Raw genomic sequence first — 15620 nt, 5'->3', positions numbered from 1 at the left:
TGTGTGTGTGTGTGTGCCTGTGTTCACTAAAGAACACTCTTTCTGCTGTGTGTGTCTGTGTGTATGTGTGTGTGTGTGTGCACGCGTGCATGCGTGTCTGCAGCTGCTGTGGAGTTAATATTGTTTAAATAGCTGTGTTGTTGCCATGCAGCATAATAATGTTAATAATAATTTGTTTAATTTAGTAATAAATTTAGTTTGTAGCCCCCTCTGTGGTGTCCGCGTGTTGTCAGTCATTTTAGTTTAACTGTCTGAGTTTGGTCTCTGTTCTGTTTTCTGCTGCAGAGTGTTTCTGAAATGTATTAACTGTTGGTTTGGACACTCTGTGGTGAGATGTTATGTGTCTGTTGACATGTTAATGATCTTTATTTTGTCCTCCAAACATTAATCTAATATAGTGACGGTTGAATTGAAAAATACATAAATGAAAGACCCAGCCAACAGAGGGAACTGTGAGCTGAACTGAGCATGTGTAAAGAAAGAGAAGGAGCTGTGCTGCCACCTGCTGGCTGTATGACACTGGTGATGCTGGAAACACGCCCGGAAACACCAACAGCTGAAGTAAGTCGTTCAAAACCTTTCTTTTTAGTAAACTCTGGGTACACAAACAATGTTCTCAATTCATGAGTTCATGTGTAGAGCCCCTGGTGATACTTGGAGCAAAGTCTCATGTTGTGTCGAGCCTTCTTAGTGTAAAATGATAATACGGTCAATCTTAAAAGTGGCGCTTCCGTCCTGATTATGCTTTTAAACTAAAGTTTATTTTTAACAACAAATATAACTAAAATACAATATAAAAGTGTGTTGCAACATACAAAAGTATAAACAGTTCCTCTATATATTATGGATTTTCTTATATATCTTTTGATGAGTAAAGACATGAAAAGTGATTTATTCTCTCTATGCATCTGCATCGTTTCTCTTTGAGCATTAAGATTTACAGTAACGTAGAAAATGTTGTTTTTGAAGCCTGAAAATCAGTCGGTGTTCTGCAGCTGCACAGCATTGTGGGAGTTTTTGATTTGGATCACTGAGCATTGACCGTGCGTTCATGGACATCGGAAAAACATTTTTCCGAGTGAAAATGTCATCATTCACGTCCCTTCCTGTGGGAATCAGAGGTGGGAAACTGGGGCCAGATGTTGCTAACCGAGTTTCCCAGTTGGTGACGCGTTGTTGACAGCTGACGTTTGATGTAGGCGACTTTGGTTCACTGAACATATTTCAATGACAATAAACTGTTTATTGTGGACAAACGCCTCTGCTGAGGAACATACACAAACATAACATGTTTCAAATTATTCATAAATAGGCCTATGTATAAAAAAAACAACACATTATCCGTGTCCTTTCCTGTTCGTTGTCCTGCAGATAACACAAACACCTGACCATGTGCTGTTTGTATGCTCGCATAAGAAAACAGCAGCAAATTATTGTAGCCTCCATGTTTTCACAACCTGATGCTCTCGGCTACGGCCAACAGTTGGTGGCAGTCATGCAACAAGTTGTTATGCCAAACGCCAATATAACAGAAGAAGAAGAACACGCATCCCGACCATCCTAACCATGTGAACACTGGTAGTCGGAAAAACAACGTAATCACGGGGGCGGTCCCTGTTATTCCGAGGTGGCATGAACGCGCCATGTGTGTTTGTAAGGTCAGTGATTCAGAGTGTTTCCTGTGAGGACAGTGGAGATACAGTACTGACAGAACACCACCAGGTGGCAGACCAGACCAGTCTCAACACAAGGTGGAGGGGGGGGGGGGGTCTGAGGTTGGTCAGAGCAGTTCTAACACCCATTTCCTCTGTGTAGGGTGGTGTAGCAGCCGCGTGGTTTCTCCTCCTGCAGTTAGCAGTCAGTAGTCTCTTGTTAGTTTATAATCACAGAGATGAACATCGTTGATTGTGATGAATTAATAAAGATATTTTCCTTACATGTTGTCAGACTGTAGTTGTCATTTCCCTAAAGATAGACTTTGTCTTTGTATCTAAAAGCGGTTTATTGTTATGAACAGATGTGGAGCAAATGATGTTGGATCTGCAGACAGCAACAGCTGATCATCACCAGTCATTCATGCTCCTGTTGTCCATATCTAATACCACCTACTGTGGTAAAGAGGAAGTGAATTTACAGACCTCTGTAGCTCACTGCTCATCTCGGCTGCTCATTCCTTGATGTGAAAACCTACTTGGCAATGAACCTGGTTGATTCTTGGTGTATAGTTTGATAGCGTGCAGCTACACCATCTTTTTTAGTCTCTTTCTAGTCTCGCTTTGTCAGACCCTCCTCCAAAACGCGCTGAAGGAGGGTCTGGCTACTCCACATAGCATTCGGGTTGGGAGGAAAACGTGTTCTGGTTTAATGGCATTTCTCAAAACCAATCAGAAGCGTCATGGGCGGTGCTATACTCCACACAGAGCCGCTGTAAAATAGTCGTGTGAGAAAAAAACTCAGATTGGACAGATAGTCTAGCTAGCTGTCTGGATTTACCCTGCAGAGATCTGAGGAGCAGTTAACCATAGTCCTCACAAATCCACCAAATTTAAAATTCCATCACAAAGAAAGCAGAAGGAAACAGAAAATACATTCATCCGGTGGAATTTCCTGCAGCACCGCAACAATGAAGGATATAGACTAGTCTCTTTCTGACCACATTTCAGTAGTTAAACAGAGGCAAGGTAGTGTTGTGTTCACACATTGTCCATTCCTGTGGGACTGTAAACCTGCTTGTCCATACTGTTGTAATGCCGGTGCATGTCCACCAGATGGTGATGAAGCTATTACCTATGCTGCTGGCTGGCTGGCTGGCTGGATTTTTTTTTTATTGATCCCAAAAAAAAAAGGGAAATTCCAGTGTTGCAGGAGCAAAATATCAGACAAACAGCACAGATACAGAATATAAATGAAATAATAGGAAACAATATACATGAGATAATTGATTGACAGACTCTACACTGCCCCAGCCAGTTCTCCACTTTTCGTTTCTGGCATGGCATTTATTATATAACTATTTTTATACAGCACTTTGCTTTGTGTCAGTTGGACACATTTACACACATACATATATATGTCTATCATATCAACATTATATATCTACCTGATTATATTATTTATTATTATACTGGCTTAGCACATCCTAATTAGTGAAGTGGAAGACACTCTACATGTTACAATACCTTTAATCAGCACCGTGTCATTGATCATATTACCTTGGAACAGAGCCATGCACAAGTTAATTATTTTTTTATAATTTCAAGCGTTACTGCGTAACTTTTTGATATTAATGAACGTCCGTTACATTCAAGCCGTTGCCAAATGAGTTGCTGCAAAGCTAATTAAGACTATCAGCTCGACACAACTCTCTCTGTGTTTCTCAGTATGACTACATTCAGAAGATTGTGGCGTCCGGTGACTTTCCCGTGCAGAAACTGGAGTGAACATAATGACCTCTTCTGAAGAGTCCATCATGTTTTTTAATCCTCCGTGTCCTCCTTGGCTACTAGCAACTGTGTGGAGGAGGGACATGGTGCGTCATCATGAAAGGCTTGTATCATGTGGACGCGCCAACACTTTGGTTGTCATTACTTAGAATTCCTCATGGGGGCGACAGAAACTACGCACTATAGTTTTAATATATCTATCTCAGCTTTTCCTCAAAGTGAACTATTTTCCACTAATTTTACATCTCCCTCACTCCATTATTGTCCTAAAACTTGACCTAAAATAGCTTTTATCCTGTACTTCCTGTCTCTCTAACACAGAATGATGACTCTTTTCTCCAAGTCAGCTGGGCCTAATTTGATCTTAAAACATGATACACTAAATTACAATGTGAACCCAATTGTCTTGAATAAACCTACATGTTAATACATGATTCATAGTGGATCTTGCTATACTTACATAGCGAGGAAGAAAAGTGTGTGTAGTCAGTTGTAGTTATGTTACTTTGGATGTGTAGTTCTCTAAGTTATTTCAGGGTAAAATGGTTCTGGAGAAAGCTACAAGCAGCAGTACTGGAGGCCAAGCTATCAGCCCGTTACATATTCATTTTTAAACATAGAATTAGTATTGTATCACAAAATCCTGGATGACCTACAATTTCCTGACTCGGACAAAACTGAGGGCACGTTTTCAACGGGCACTGCACTAGTGCTTTTGATTTGAAGGAGAATATACATGTCTAAAGCAAGGTAACAGAGTGAGTCACTGACTATCAATTATTTAATTAGAGGTCAGAATGAGCTTTCTCTGCCAAATATGGATACAAATATGAATTAGACTCTCAATGTTACACAGAACAGTTGACAGGAAGACCGAAACAAACAGCTTAAAACAAGACAACAGGCTGAACGCAGATCAATATTTACTGTGTACAAACATAATTCAGCCTACATATAAATTACACTTTATATGTAAGTACACTTAAGAACTTACAAGTCAGACTGTTTCTGTAAAGTGTTTAGAAGAATAAAAATAATATAAGGGTGCAAATTAATCAATACTGAATGCTGAAAATGCAGCAGCAGCATGATAATCTCCTCCTCCCTCACTGATCAACACTGCAGGTCGTCTCCCTGGAACATGATAACATGATAACATGATAACAGGATAACATGATAACAGGATAACATGATAACATGATAACATGATAACATGATAACATGATAACAGGATAACATGATAACATGATAACAGGACTGAGTCATTGGAATTTCATATATTGAGGCTTTTTCAGCTTAAACTCAGATCTGATCAGGAGATTTTAACATTGACAAAAAAATACACAGATTTTAAAAAATGTAATAGATTTATAGCAAAAGTTACATATCTGCTCGAGATAAAGATAGTTCACAACTTTGGTCTGAACATGGGATGAGTTGAGATCCAGAAAACACTTTGAATGGATCCTTTACAGTCTCTACTTTTAATACTTTAACTACATGTTCCTGATTACACACTTTAACTAAAGGAACATTTTCACTGCAGGACTTTTACTGGTTTACTGAGTATTTTTTAACAGTGTGTTTTTTTCGATGCTTCTTTTACATTTGGACATTCTTTTTACAACATCAGAATTTAGCTGATTGTTTTTCTGCTTCTGACATTTTGTTTAAATTCTGTTCAAAATTTCTTCCGATTTTGTTTCAATTAAAAATGTTCTCCAAAATTTGTTCAACATTTGATCCACTGGGGGAAATTAGTTTTCACAGTTTATTTCATGCACATGGCAATATACCCGGAAATGGATTAAAAGAATATCTGCATATGCCCGACACTGGCAACATGACCGGGGGCCGGGTCAAAACGTAGCAGCGTGAATGCGTTGGTGGCCATTAAGGCTTCCCGATGATCTGAAAGCCTTCCCGCACTCCTCACACACGTACGGTTTCTCTCCCGTGTGACTGCGTCGGTGGACCAACAGGCTTCCTGATGAACTGAAAGCCTTCCCACACTCTTCACACACGTACGGTTTCTCTCCGGCGTGACCGCGCCGGTGGACTTCCAAGGCGTATTCCCGGGAAAACATCTTCTTACAGATCTCGCACCAATACGGCTTCTCTCCGGAGTGAATACGACGGTGACGAATCAGCGTTCCTCGCCGCCCGAACGCTTGCCCGCACTCATCGCAGCTGTGCGGCTTCAACCCTGAATGAATGCGCTTATGGTTGGTAAGCTCGCCTCTGGACGTGAACGCTTTGCCACACTGGTCACAGCCGTGCGCTCTCTCTCCCGTGTGAATGTTCTGGTGGTTTTGGAAGTGACCCTTGTGAAGGAAAGTGGCTCCGCACTCGCCACAGGTGAAGCGTTTCTCTCCGGTGTGAATACCGTAGTGAAGTTTTAGGGAACACGCCCGAGCGAACGCTTTGCCGCACTGATCACAGCTGAACGGCTTCTCTCCGCTGTGAGTCAGCTGATGGACTTTGAGGTGACTGTTGCGTTTGAAGCTCTTCTCACACTGGTCACAGCTGAACGGCTTCTCCTCTGATGGAACTTTCTTTACATTATCCTTTGGGTCTCTGGGTTTCTGTAGCAACAGAAAGACAGACAGAGAGAGAGAGACAGAGAGAGAGAGAGACAGAGACAGAGACGGAGAGAGAAAAAGAGAGAGAGAAAGAGACAGAGAGAAAGAGACAGAGAGAGAGTTAGATGTCATGGTTGAATGTAAAAACACGCGAGAAATGAACGGTTTAGATTTTGAATATAGGCAGTCTTGCGAAAATTGATGCCGAATTGACAATTTGCTCGAAAGTTTTCGGAGTTGAGGAGCTCCATGAAGTGAGGCGACAGCCAGCTTGCGCCTGCCGTCACGCTCAGAGACCCCGCTGTAAGCTGGAGGTCTCTTAGGCCGGTCCCGTAAACAAGAGGCTTTTATTTTGCCGTTGACTGATCGTTTGTTTAAATATCACAACACATGTCCATCATAAGATTAACGGGAACCTGTGGTTAACGGTCTTTTCGGAGTTAAACTACACAAGCGTGTCCTGCGGCTCGCTGGCCATCACACACAAACACACACACACAAACACACACACACACACACACACACACACACACACACACACACACACACACACACAGCGCAGCAGGCAGAGGCGGGGGAGAGAGATATACCCGTTTCTTTTCGGGAGACTTGTTTAAACTATGCCATAGGCTATACATTAGATTTAGTATTTAGTTCATTTTTTTTTTTGGTGTATTTGTTTTCTGATTTATTAGAAGTTGAGTTTCAGTCTGTATGATAAATCAACAGTTGTACATAAAGTGGTAATACATGCTATGACATGTTATGTAGACTAAAGGGGAGACACAACCTTTATAATTGTAATTACTAATTTCCATCTGTTGTCCCTGGGCATATACAGTGCACTACAATAATATAGAAATGATAATTCCTCATAACACTAATAGGGACACATAGGACACACCAGTGGATAGGCCTACTTATTTTTTTATTTAAACTGACTTAAACTAATACACTAATAATAGTAGGGATCACGTTCCACTCTAGAATAAGGGGTGTTTGAGCTAAACCATAAACAATCAAATGAAAGCTCAATAAGTTTAATTTTTCAATATTATTGCAATAGTTGTAACATTATGAGGTTTTCTTGTTTAAATACAAAGTGGTTATATTGTTGTGGTTTTTATTTTGGAGCCCTGCAGGTAGCCTCTGTGCTGGGGGTGTTGACCAATAACAGGAAGAAGGCATCGTCTCAAACTGTTAACAGAGTTTTCTGTGCTTGTGAACTTGTGTGCGGGTGCATTCTTCCAAGAACAACCAGCAAGAACACAAGTCCGTTCTTTGCATTCTTGAGATTGAGGCCACGTCCACACGTACCAAAACGATCTTTTTTTTACCCGTCTTCCCTGGATTCGTTTCAAGGATTTTTGCATCCATACGAGTCCACTTGTAAAAGACTCAACGCGCTACTTCATATTCCAGGCCTATTGGCTGTTTCTGCTACAGAAATTCACCAAAACACGGAGAGGAAGAGTTAACTTCCCATCATAACATGACTAGCTAGACTAACGTTCTCGTAATACATCCATGGACTATAATAACTTTCACCACTGCTCATTTTATAAAGGCCTCCACAAGGAAACGTCTTTGTTTACATTGTATAATGTGCTGTTGGATTGTTTTTTATTTTGCAATTCTGTCTGCCATCGGACATGATTGCAGCGCGCTAGCTAGCAGAGCTAACGTTAGCGCGCTAACCAGGGCGGAGCTAGACTCTCAGTACAGTGGGGGTGGAGCTTCATCATGGGGCCCATTGCTACCAAGTCATTTTAAAATTTAAAAAAAACGGTAAAATATCTGATGAATGCACGTTATAATGTGTCACTAGTTGAGCCAAGTAAGTCTATATGTCTAATAGAACACAAAGAAAAGACACAAGTTAGTATTGACGAACTAAGAAAGAAGTTTGCCAGTCAAGTAGAAATGTTTCAGCACCACGGACAGAGACAGCTGATGGACAGAGACAGCTGATGGACAGAGACAGCTGATGGACAGAGACAGCTGGTGGACAGAGACAGCTGGTGGACGGAGACAGCTGATGGACGGAGACAGCTGATGGACGGAGACAACTGATGGACGGAGACGGCTGGTGGACAGAGACAGCTGGTGGACAGAGACAGCTGATGGACAGAGACAGCTGAGGGACAGAGACAGCTGATGGACAGAGACAGCTGATGGACAGCGATGGTGCTGAACAGGCCAAGTGAGCTCAATCAGTGCTACACTATATAATTGACATGGCTCTATTATCTATATGTTTGATAAGAAGAGCTGGATTATTATAACATGAGATCATCTGCAGTAATTAGCTTCTTTCAGCTAATAATCTGCAATGTGTCACTTTGGGCCCCGTTCTCGTCAAGTGACGCAAGATCGGCGGCGTTTGAGGGGCCCCTGATTGGCACGGGGCCCTGGGGCGGCCGCACCCAAGCACCCACGCTATCTCCGCTATCTCCGCTACTGGCGCTAACATTAGCTCTGCTAACTAGCTAACATCAGCAGTCAAACAAACATCAATGATCCAATGTCTTTTTGATAATCTACACGTTTTTCTTGCAGTAGCTTTTCTACAATAAGCTGTGGTAAAAGTTACTATAATCCATTCAATGAGTTGATAAGCAGACAGATTAGCTAGCTAGCTTCCACTTTATAAACATCTAACCATAGCAGCTAACGTTACGTTGCTGCTGTAGCGGTCAGCTGCTGTAGCGGTCAGCTGCTGTAGCGGTCAGCTACTTTAGCGGTCAGCTACTTTAGCGATGTTTAACGTTAGCTACATGACGTTAGCTATATATTTTGTGTAGAATCTAGGAGTCAGGGAGCAGAGACAAACTATTTAGCTAGATGAAGTGAGCTGGTTTAACCATGGAGATGGGATACGCTCGCTTAGCTTCACCGCAGTCGTGTGTGGCCGTGCACTATTGCGGGTAAGAGGTCGAGGGGTGTGGCGATGACATCATCGATACGATAAATATCCGGCTTCACCAAAAGAGAGCCGTTTTCAAATTTTTTCACACTGACCCGGTTTCAAAAAAGTGCGTTTTCAGTCAGTGCGTTTACTGGATTCGTGTGGACGATCGGCCCAAACAATGCGAAAAATGTGCTTTTGCACCAAAAAAAACTTTTCCGTGTCGATGGCCCCTAAGAAACACCCAATGTTTCCTGCTGATAAAACAAACAGGAAGTGACAGGAACCACCGCCAAACCCACCCAACCCAACCCTCCATGTAAATAATCAATACTTTTAGCATCGTAAAACACACTTCATTCAAAGTGGACGGAAACTAAATCAAACTATCAAAAGCATCTTTCCACTGTTCCAACAATCACCACTCTGGTTTGGTTGAAATAAACCCTTAATTCACCCGTTTACATGTGGAGATATGCTGGCTCTATACACGCTAAAAGTCCTGATTATTTACATGGAGTCTGGTGGAAATATGCTGGCTCTATACACACTAAAAGTCCTGATTAATTACATGGAGTCTGGTGGAAATATGCTGGCTCTATACACACTAAAAGTCCTGATTATTTACATGGAGTCTGGTGGAAATATGCTGGCTCTATACACGCTAAAAGTCCTGATTAATTACATGGAGTCTGGTGGAAATATGCTGGCTCTATACACACTAAAAGTCCTGATTATTTACATGGAGTCTGGTGGAGATATGCTGGCTCTATACACGCTAAAAGTCCTGATTATTTACATGGAGTCTGGTGGAGATATGTTGGCTCTATACACGCTAAAAGTCCTGATTATTTACATGGAGTCTGGTGGAGATATGCTGGCTCTATACACGCTAAAAGTCCTGATTATTTACATGGAGTCTGGTGGAAATATGCTGGCTCTATACACGCTAAAAGTACTGATTATTTACATGGAGTCTGGTGGGTTTGTTAACGTCAAAGTAAAAGTAGTTTAGAGATGTTTTAACCTGGACATTGTTTTCACATGTTTTTGTGTCTTTTTTTAAGCACTAAAACATCACCAAACCCACCAGACTCCATGTAAATAATCAGGACTTTTAGCGTGTATAGACCCAGCATATTTCCACATGTAAACGGATGTTTTTATGTTTAAAAAAAGGATCTTACTCTTTAACAGAAAGGTCTATCTCGGTACGGATCCATCCCATAATGTTGTCATACACTTATTATAATAAGAGAACAGAAAAACGGAACTTTTAGTTTTTCAGCAGACACACTGTTCAGAGTTCTCGTTTTAATCACGTTTGAACTGATTCCAAACTTTGGAGACTTCCTGTGGTTTTCTCCAGCCTGTCTCTTCTCTTCTCTTAGCCCCTCACTATTTACGCTCTGGCATGTGTCGCCAGCAGACTGAGCAGCGTCTGGTGTGCGACAATAATAATGATCCGTGTGGAAACACCGTCCGTCAGAAATACAACGTTGGTAACATTGATTTAACGAAGCTTCGAGGTAAATCATTTTTTGTAATCGAATTATTCAAGGAATCGTTTCAGCCCTACTGCCTCTGCTTTTGTGAAACCAAGTCAAGGCTTAATACATCCAGGATACCTGGGAAATCCCGGCCTAATCCACTATCTAGGTTCTGTGAAATAGCCCTCTGTTACTTTAGAGTGGTTGTTGAGTCCTGAACACTGACCTGAACATGGCTGCTATCAGAGTCCCAGTCTGCTGCTTGTCTTCTGGGGACCTCGTTGCTCCGCTGCTCCTGGTTCTGGTTGTCCTCCTCCATTCCTCTCTGGTCCTGAAATCCAGCAGAGCTCCACTGGGGCTGCTGGACTCACTCTGGATTCTGTTCAGGACTAATCACAGCAGCAGAGATATTCAGGAGCTGCTGTCTCCTCTGGTTTTCCTCACATCCACACACAACTACAACAACAGTCTGAACACTCAAAGCAGCGGCTGGGAAACGGTTCCATTTCCTTCCTAGCTCCAACATCAACTCAGAGGAGTTTGGAGAAAACAGCATTATATTAAACTGGGAATAAATCTAAAGGGAAAAACAAACACCACCATAACGCTGGCTTTTTGGTGACTACCCTTCACAATAAAAGCCCAGCTTAAATTCACTCAGATCATTTCACTAACAGGAAACTCAATAAAAAGGGATTCTGCCGACACTAGATATCAAACTAAAGCTCCACACTATATCTCATAACTTTCAACCTTTCACCCAGTTTACAGATTAAATATCTGGTTTAAGGGATGAGAACTTTCAGATCCATATGTAATGCGTGTGCAGGTTAGTTCCCCCAACAAATGGGAATGTCTGAAACTCGTTTCTCAGCAGGAGATTTATCCAATTCATAGCTGCCGAATGGGAAGCTAACTTCAGCGTGGTTGCTGCAACAAAACATGAATATCAACTACTAGCTAGCCTGCTACATTACATTACATTACATGTCATTTAGCTGACGCTTTTATCCAAAGAGACTTCCAATGAAGTGCTTTCAACCCTGGAGGTGCAAACTCCAGACAACAAGTAGTAAGAGCAAGTACATTAGCTTTAAAGAAGCTAAACCACAAAGAGTACATTTACTCAAGTACTGGACTTAACTCCAGGTACTTGTACTTTACTTGAGTATTAAATAATGTACAGCATTTTAATAACTAAAATAATGTGGACGTATAAGGAGAAATAAAAAAATATAGATTCATTTTGAGCATTTTACTTCATTTTTCCACCAGATTCCATTTAATTAAAACAGAAATGTTATGATTATTAAACACACTTCAAAGTGGACGGAAACTAAATCAAACTATCAAAAGCCGTCTTGGTTCATCTTTCCACTGTTCCAACAATCCCCACTCTGGTTTGGTTGAAATAAACCCTTAATTCACCCATTTACATGTGGAAATATGCTGGCTCTATACACGCTAAAAGTCCTGATTATTTACATGGAGTCTGGTGTAAATATGCTGGCTCTATACACACTAAAAGTCCTGATTATTTACATGGAGTCTGGTGTAAATATGCTGGCTCTATACGCGCTGAAAGTCCTGATTATTTACATGGAGTCTGGTGGAAATATGCTGGCTCTATACACGCTAAAAGTCCTGATTATTTACATGGAGTCTGGTGGAAATATGCTGGCTCTATACACGCTAAAAGTAGTGATTATTTACATGGAGTCTGGTGGAAATATGCTGGCTCTATACACGCTAAAAGTAGTGATTATTTACATGGAGTCTGGTGGAAATATGCTGGCTCTATACACGCTAAAAGTACTGATTATTTACATGGAGTCTGGTGGGTTTGTTAACGTCAAAGTAAAAGTAGTTTAGAGATGTTTTAACCTGGACATTGTTTTCACATGTTTTTGTGTCTTTTTTTAAGCACTAAAACATCACCAAACCCACCAGACTCCATGTAAATAATCAGGACTTTTAGCGTGTATAGACCCAGCATATTTCCACATGTAAACGGATGTTTTTATGTTTAAAAAAAGGATCTTACTCTTTAACAGAAAGGTCTATCTCGGTACGGATCCATCCCATAATGTTGTCATACACTTATTATAATAAGAGAACAGAAAAACGGAACTTTTAGTGACGGAAACAAACAGTTTCTCACCGATTCTTCCGTGTTGTTGGATCCTGTCAGTATGTCCAGTACCCAAAGATTTTCAGAAATGAGGAAGTTCAGACCGGAGAACATGTTAACCCATGGTGGCTGGGGTAGGGGGAGTCGGACTCTCTTTTTCTAGGAAAACATGCCACCACCCTCCCCTAACAATACGGCATTATAAACCTACCTATATACTTCATAATTAAGTAATATAATACTGTGTAATGTGCATTTATTACAGACGCAGAAAGATGTTTTTTTAAAGTCTCCCCCTCCTCCCCCATTAAACCTCAAAGTGGTTTGGTCCGCCTTCCTTAGCATCAGAATAGAAAACTAAACACAGACACCCTGCGTTAAGATGTCATACCAAAAACACTAAAATAAAGTAAAAAAATTAAAACTAGTGTCCATGTAAAGCGACTACTAACAGGTGTAAACAACAGCAACATCAAAAAAACCACAAAGAAACTAAAATGCCCAAAACAAGTCTGAATATTTAAGGAAAAAAGTCACAAAACATACAAAAAAATAAAATAAAACTAGTTAAAGGACTAAAAAACATGATATTATATTAGCATTAGAGACGCAGAAAGATGGACTTTAAGTCAAAAACAAACAAACATAAAAATATTTTTAATATTTTAAGAAAAAAGAAACTATAAACAGACGAAAAAATTACCACGCAGACACACACACACACACACACACACACACACACACACACACACACTGTAATAGAAAATTTTATAATAATGAAATTTTGCTTACTCGTAACAAGAACACATGAACACTGTCGTATTACAGTTTTTTTTACAATCCCTTTGCTACTAATTTCAGAACCTTGACTTCATTTTTCAAAACTCTAGACACAAAACTCCAAACGATCATCACATGTAACACAGGCTGTCCAATGTTCAAAACACTGCATGGTGCATTCATATCTTTAAATACATCTTGCACTTGCACAATTATTGGATCAAAGACTAATTGATGGTGAAATACCACTGAAACGTTACTTTAGATCACCCACACACAAGCTACCCATAGTTTCACTGGGTCATTGTTCGTACAATCATTAAATATTGTAGTACAAAATAGGTAATACATGTTTCATTATGGTTCTAGATGTAAATACATCCCTGTAAAAGTACTGCAGTAGTAGAGAGAATACTACAGACAAACCTGAAATGTATTGATGAAAAACAATACAGTACAATCACAACATAGGTTTATTTCAATCAAAGCAAAATAATTAGCTACGAAATAGAAAAGAAAAGACAGTAGTACTGTAAAACATCAAATGTAGTGTTCCTCAACTTGCTTGTACTGTAAAAAGCAAAACAAAGAAGTGATTACTGTACTTCTACATATTCATCAACTATGTCTTGTGGATTTGGCCGCAGGTTCTCATCTACATCACAATTAGCCAAACATCTTGGAAAAAACCTTCGGCCATGGCGAAACAATGTGGTACGAGTATATATGTATATGTATATGTACAGTATATATATAAAGTATATATCTCAATCATCAGTAACAAGTTGGCAGAATTGGACAAGCAATTCCAAGAGCCTGCATGCATACAGTGCAGTACTGTCAATACTAGGGGTGTAACGATTCATTTTAACAACGATTCGATTCGTATCACGATTCATGGTTGTCGATACGATTCAAGGACGATATTTGTTCATGTAGAACGATACGATCCGAAACGATTCAGTGACTTGAAATCGATTCAGTAACTTTTTAGCCAAAAATTCAACCAGTGTGACTGAAATAAATGCCTGGATACTGGACAGTGCAGGTGAAGTTTCCTAGATTCCTGTTGTTTCTTGTAAGGGAATCAGGTATCAATTAATTATGGATATAAACAAACAAGTAAACAACAATTAATGGCAAATGCATTCACATTTTATTTGAATAAAGTGCAACCAATACTTTAGGAAGAATTAACAGGAAGTTAAAATGTTCTGCTCTCATTTTCAATATTCAATACATTTTCAATAAAAGTACAGTAAGTGCAACCAACATTTCAACAGTACGTTTACCTGTTACTTCTGCTTTTGTTTTTCAACATAAAAATAATACAAATACAGCTTGTCTTTGCAGATAAACTTGGCAATTGTTGCCGTGATGTTTTTCGCCCGAGCTGAGTTTTGGCCTAGTCTCTGACTAAACATGCAGGCGAGGCCTGAGGCTTCGGCAGAGTTGACTTTACCTTGCGCTGCTGTAGCAGCGGGAACGCTGCAAGAGGTGCCTGGACGGTCGGTGTTGTGTGAAATCCCATGGCGCCTTAGTAGGTGGTTGGAGAGATTTGTCGTGTTGCCGTTGTACTTTACTTGACCTTTACATATCCTACAAACAGCGAGCGACTTATTTAGAACATCCCTGTCTTTGCAAAAGCCAAAATGTTTCCACAGACTGGACCACAATGGTGGCTTGATAATTTCTCGCTCGTCGGCTTCTCCTCTGCCATCTGCCATGCTGTGTTTTGTTGTCTTTGCGCGGCTGCTGGCGCGGGGCGATGACGTCACGGATAGGCAGACTGAATCGAGTAACGTTTATCGCCTTTATTATTGCTAAGAAAAAACATCCATATAAAGTCTGACGTGCTTAAATCCAACGGGTTATTTCATAGTATCGATACAATCGATTGATTACATTTTAAAACGATGTTAGATCGATATATGTCGTCCGGAAGGCCAACTTGCTGAGCACAGATCGATGTAGTTGGATCATAGGAATATAAATCGATACATCGATGTAGTAGATGGATCGTTACACCCCTAGTCAATACTGTAAATAGTCTCAAAGGTGGTACATAGGACCATAGAAATAGTGTCTGATAAACAGTATTACATTACAGTAAAGGTAGTACATGGGACCATAGAAATAGTGTCTGATAAACAGTAGTACATTACAGTAAAGGTGGTACATGGGACCATAGAAATAGTGTCTGGTAAACAGTAGTACATTACAGTAAAGGTAGTACATGGGATCATAGAAACAGTGTCTGGTAAACAGTAGTACATTACAGTAAAG

At 40.4% G+C, this 15620-nt stretch overlaps 2 protein-coding genes across 2 annotated transcripts in view; both read right to left on the bottom strand.

Moving 5' to 3' along the window:
- Positions 1–3631, bottom strand: part of LOC116060888 (muscle M-line assembly protein unc-89-like) — a 295447-nt gene extending 291816 nt beyond the window's left edge. Inside the window, exon 1 of the mRNA XM_035993844.1 lies at positions 3621–3631. The gene's annotated coding sequence lies outside the window, so the exon portion shown is untranslated. The remainder of the gene's footprint in view (positions 1–3620) is intronic.
- Positions 3632–5061: 1430 nt separating this feature from the next.
- LOC116067123 (zinc finger protein 239-like) lies at positions 5062–6179 on the bottom strand. Its single transcript, XM_031323440.2, has one exon. It carries the CDS (start codon positions 6155–6157, stop codon positions 5303–5305), a length of 855 nt encoding a protein of 284 aa, XP_031179300.2. The 5' UTR covers positions 6158–6179; the 3' UTR covers positions 5062–5302.
- Positions 6180–15620: the final 9441 nt, after the last annotated feature.

Source organism: Sander lucioperca, chromosome 17 (assembly GCF_008315115.2).
Source record: "Sander lucioperca isolate FBNREF2018 chromosome 17, SLUC_FBN_1.2, whole genome shotgun sequence".
Classification (NCBI taxonomy): Eukaryota; Metazoa; Chordata; class Actinopteri; order Perciformes; family Percidae; genus Sander; species Sander lucioperca.
Note: the sequence above shows the minus strand (reverse complement) of the source record. Positions and strands in the feature narration are given on the sequence as shown.

Excerpts from the sequence above, each read along its gene's own strand:
- LOC116067123 (XM_031323440.2), bottom strand. The coding sequence starts at position 6,157 with ATGACATCTAACTCTCTCTCTGTCTCTTTCTCTCTGTCTCTTTCTCTC.